The 4,317-nt window shown below is 49.9% G+C and overlaps 1 protein-coding gene across 1 annotated transcript in view; it reads left to right on the top strand.

The window, feature by feature from the left end:
- The window catches only part of cbx7b (chromobox homolog 7b), an 18,611-nt gene that overhangs the window by 2,784 nt on the left and 11,510 nt on the right, over positions 1 to 4,317 (top strand). Inside the window, exon 2 of the mRNA XM_043679462.1 lies at positions 1,737 to 1,780. Within this exon, the coding sequence (XP_043535397.1) occupies positions 1,737 to 1,780 (44 nt within the window). The remainder of the gene's footprint in view (positions 1 to 1,736; positions 1,781 to 4,317) is intronic.

The raw sequence follows: 4,317 nt of genomic DNA, 5'->3' as shown, positions 1-4,317 counted from the left end.
GGGTCAGCGCTGAGGGAGTGCAGCACTGTCGGAGGGTCAGCGCTGAGGGAGTGCCGCACTGTCGGAGGGTCAGCGCTGAGGGAGTGCCGCACTGTCGGAGGGTCAGCGCTGAGGGAGTGCCGCACTGTCGGAGGGTCAGCGCTGAGGGAGTGCCGCACTGTCGGAGGGTCAGCGCTGAGGGAGTGCCGCACTGTCGGAGGGTCAGCGCTGAGGGAGTGCCGCACTGTCGGAGGGTCAGCGCTGAGGGAGTGCCGCACTGTCGGAGGGTCAGCGCTGAGGGAGTGCCGCACTGTCGGAGGGTCAGCGCTGAGGGAGTGCCGCACTGTCGGAGGGTCAGCGCTGAGGGAGTGCCGCACTGTCGGAGGGTCAGCGCTGAGGGAGTGCCGCACTGTCGGAGGGTCAGCGCTGAGGGAGTGCCGCACTGTCGGAGGGTCAGCGCTGAGGGAGTGCAGCACTGTCGGAGGGTCAGTGCTGAGGGAGTGCCGCACTGTCGGAGGGTCAGTGCTGAGGGATGAGGGAGTGCCGCACTGTCGGAGGGTAAGTGCTGAGGGAGTGATACACTGTCAGAGGGTCAGTGCTGAGGGAACACCATGCTGTCTTGGAGTTGGTGTTGAAGTGCTCATGTTACTGCACTGGTAATCCTGAGGATTGTGGGCTAATTCTCTGAGGACGTGGGTTCACATTTAGGTGGTGAAATGTGAATGTCGATCCAGTTATAAAGTCTGGAATACAACACCAAGTCTGAATGATGGTGAACACAAATCTATCATTGATTGCTGTCAAAGAAATCCTGTTCACTAATATGCTTTAGGTATGGAAATCTGCCATCGATCCTGGTCTGCTCTACATGTGACTCCATACCCATAGCACTGTGGTTAACTCCTCACTCCCCTTTCAAATGGCCTCAAGATGCACAGTTCAAGGGCAACTATGGGCAGAAAATCCTGTCTTTGCCTGTGACACCCACATCTCTGACAGAATTAAAACAATCTTAATTTCCAAACTCCCTGATTTCCTTCAGACATGTGCACAGCATAAACAGTCTAAATTGATAATATTATTAGAAATACAGCCAAGATTGGGTTGACACGGTTAGATATAGAGTAAAGTTCCCTCTACACTGTCCCACATCAAACACTCCCAGGGATAGGGACAGCATGGGGTTAGATACAGAGTAAAGCTCTCTCTACACTGTCCCACATCAAACACTCCCAGGGACAGGGACAGCATGGGGTTAGATACAGAATAAAGCTTTCTCTACACTGTCCCACATCAAACACTCCCAGGACAGAGACAGCATGGAGTTAGGTAGTGTGTGCATGTGCCACGTTTCTTTCCAGGATTGTACCAGTTTAATATTCCTCCATTTAGCAATCTGGCCTGTGATCAGTATGAAGTCTCCTGACTCTCAGTTCACACAACATCACATCTTTGAGGGAGGTAACTGTGAACTGTGGCCAGCTGGCTGGAGGCTGCCTTTCTGTGAAACGCACGGTGAATGTGGGTGAAAGGCGTCAGCTACAGGCTGTAGTGATAGTGTGTGTGCTGGCTAGGTCTCTGGGTGTGAGCACGCTCTGTGTGGGTGTGCACGTGCTCCGTGTGTGTGTGCATGCTCCGTGTGTGTGTGCACGCTCCGTGTGTGTGTGCGCACTCTGTGTGTATGAGCGGTGCTGTGAATGAGCTGTGCTGTGTACTGTACCCACCTGATGACACTTTGTTTTCTGTTTGATTGACAGGGTAGAGTGGAATATTTTGTGAAGTGGAAAGGATGGCCCCCAAAGTAAGTAACCGATCGCCAGTGTTCTGTCCTGATCTTCTCTCTGCACCTTGTCCCAGCTCCTCTACTCATCCATGAATCCCAATCCCAGTTGGTTCTGTTAAACAGATGTAGAACATTACAGCGCAATACAGGCCTTTCGGACCTCAATGTTGTGTCAACCTGTGAAACCAGTCTGAAGCCCATCTAACCTACACTATTCCATTCTCGTCCATTTAAATGCCACCAAACCTGGTGAGTCTACTACTGTTGCAGGCAGTGCGTTCCACACTCCTACTACTCTCGGAGTAAAGAAACTACCTCTGACATCTGTCCCATACCTATCACCCCTCAATTTAAAGCTACGCCCCCTTGGGCTAGTCATCACCATCCGAGGAAAAAGGCTCTCACTGTCCACCCTATCCAACCCTCTGATTATCTTGTATGTCTCAATTAAGGCACCTCTCGGCCGCCTTCTCTCTAACAAAAACAGTCTCAAGTCCCTCAGCCATTCCTCATAAGACCTTCCTTTCATACCAGGCAACATCCTCGTAACTCTCATCTGAACCCTTTCCAATGCTTCCACATCCTTCCTATGATGTGGTGACCAGAACTGTACACAATACTCCAAGTGCAGCCACACCAGAGCTTTGTACAGCTGCAGCATGACCTCATGGCTCCGAAACTCAATCCCTGTACTAATAAAAGCTAACACACTGTATGCCTTCTTAACAACCCTGTCAACCCGGGTGGCAACTTTCAGGTATCTGTGCACATGGACATAGAGATCTCTGTGCTCATCTACACTACCAAGAATCTTACCAGTAGCCCAGTACTCTGCATTCCTGTTGCTCCTTCCAAAGTCAATCACCTCACACTTTTCCACATTAAGCTCCATTTGCCACCTCTCAGCCCAGCTCTGCAGCTTATCTATGTCTTTCTGTAACCTACAACATCCTTCTGCACTATCCACCGACCTCAGTGTCATCTGCAAATTTACTAACCCGTCCTTCTACACCCTCATCCAGGACGTTTATAAAAATGATAAACAGCAGTGTGCCAAAACAGATCCTTGTGGTACACCACAAGCAACTGAACTCCAGGATAAACATTTTCCATCAGCCACCACCCTCTGTCTTCTTTCAGCTAGCCAATTTCTGATCCAAACTGCTAAATCACCCTCAATCCCATGCCTCTGTTGGGGTTGTTTATACATGTTGATGGTGCTGAGTCCCTAAGCCCTTGCTCCTCAAAGATTGATGACCCTTTATTATAGCAAAATGGGGATTCTGCAGGTTGTTGTTGTTGTACTACTATGAGGACTGCCGCTTTACAACTGTTTATATTTACATTGAACCCCAGCGTGGTGATCTACTGGTGCAGCAATCTGTTGGCGCAGTAACTGCCAATGCAGTGATCTCCCAGCACAGTGATCTACTAGTGTAGTGATCCACTAGTGTAGTGATCCACCAGCGATTTATTGGTGTGGCAATCTACTGGCATGGTGATCTACCAGTATAGTGATCTCCTGGCCTGGTGACCTACTGGTGTGCAGATCCACTGGTAACAGCACCTTCCAAACCCACGGTCATGTCCAGCAGATACATGGGAACACCCCTCCAAGTTCTCCTCCAAACCACTCACCATCCTGACTTGGAAATATATTGCCGTTCCTTCAGTGTCGCTGGGTCAAAATCCTGGAATTCCATCCCTAAGGACATTGTGGGTCAATCAGGTGGACTGCAATGGTTCAAGAAGACAGCTCACTCCCACCTTCTCCAGGGCAACTAGGGATGAGCAAGACATCTACAACTTCTTTAGGAAATAATTTCAGGGATGGATGTTTCTGGGAGCTGTGTATAATAGTGAGGAGTATTAAGTTCGGACACCTAGAGCTGAGGATATGGTCGGCATGGACATGTTCGACCAAAGGATCTGTTTCCATGCTGTACATCTCTATGACTCTATGGTGCCCAAAGGTGATCCCATTACAGTGTCATAGCAGCTGTTACAGAGCAGACATGTCATTGGGTCGATTGGTGAGTGATAATGAAGGCAATGGGTGGTTTGAGGAAATTCTGAGAGTACAAGGAAGATCTTGTCTTTTGGTAGCACCTTTCACATCCTCAGGATGTCACAGGCCAGTGATGTATTTGTGAACAACTGTCATTGTTGTAAATTTGGGACACTTGACAGCTAAGCACAACAATTTCAAATTTTCCTTTCTGTCTCCGTTGTGTACAAGAGAGAGATTGGGTCTCCTTGTGTCTGTTTCGCTGTGTGTGGGATTGTGTGAGTGCACGCTTATGTCTCTGGCTGTATGTATTTACATGTGTACAGTATGTTTCTCTGTATATTTCTTTGACTCTGTGACAGAGAGTCAGTGCTGAGGGAGCGCCGCACTGTCGGAGGGTCAGTGCTGAGGGATGCCGCACTGTCGGAGGGTCAGTGCTGAGGGAGCGCTGCACTGTCGGAGGGTCAGTGCTGAGGGAGCGTTGCACTGTCGGAGGGTCAGTGCTGAGGGAGCGCCGCACTGTCGGAGGGTCAGTGCTGAGGGAGCG

The sequence above is a fragment of the Chiloscyllium plagiosum genome, chromosome 39, assembly GCF_004010195.1.
Source record: "Chiloscyllium plagiosum isolate BGI_BamShark_2017 chromosome 39, ASM401019v2, whole genome shotgun sequence".
In the NCBI taxonomy this organism is placed as follows: domain Eukaryota; kingdom Metazoa; phylum Chordata; class Chondrichthyes; order Orectolobiformes; family Hemiscylliidae; genus Chiloscyllium; species Chiloscyllium plagiosum.
This window is presented reverse-complemented; position numbering and strand designations above follow the sequence as displayed.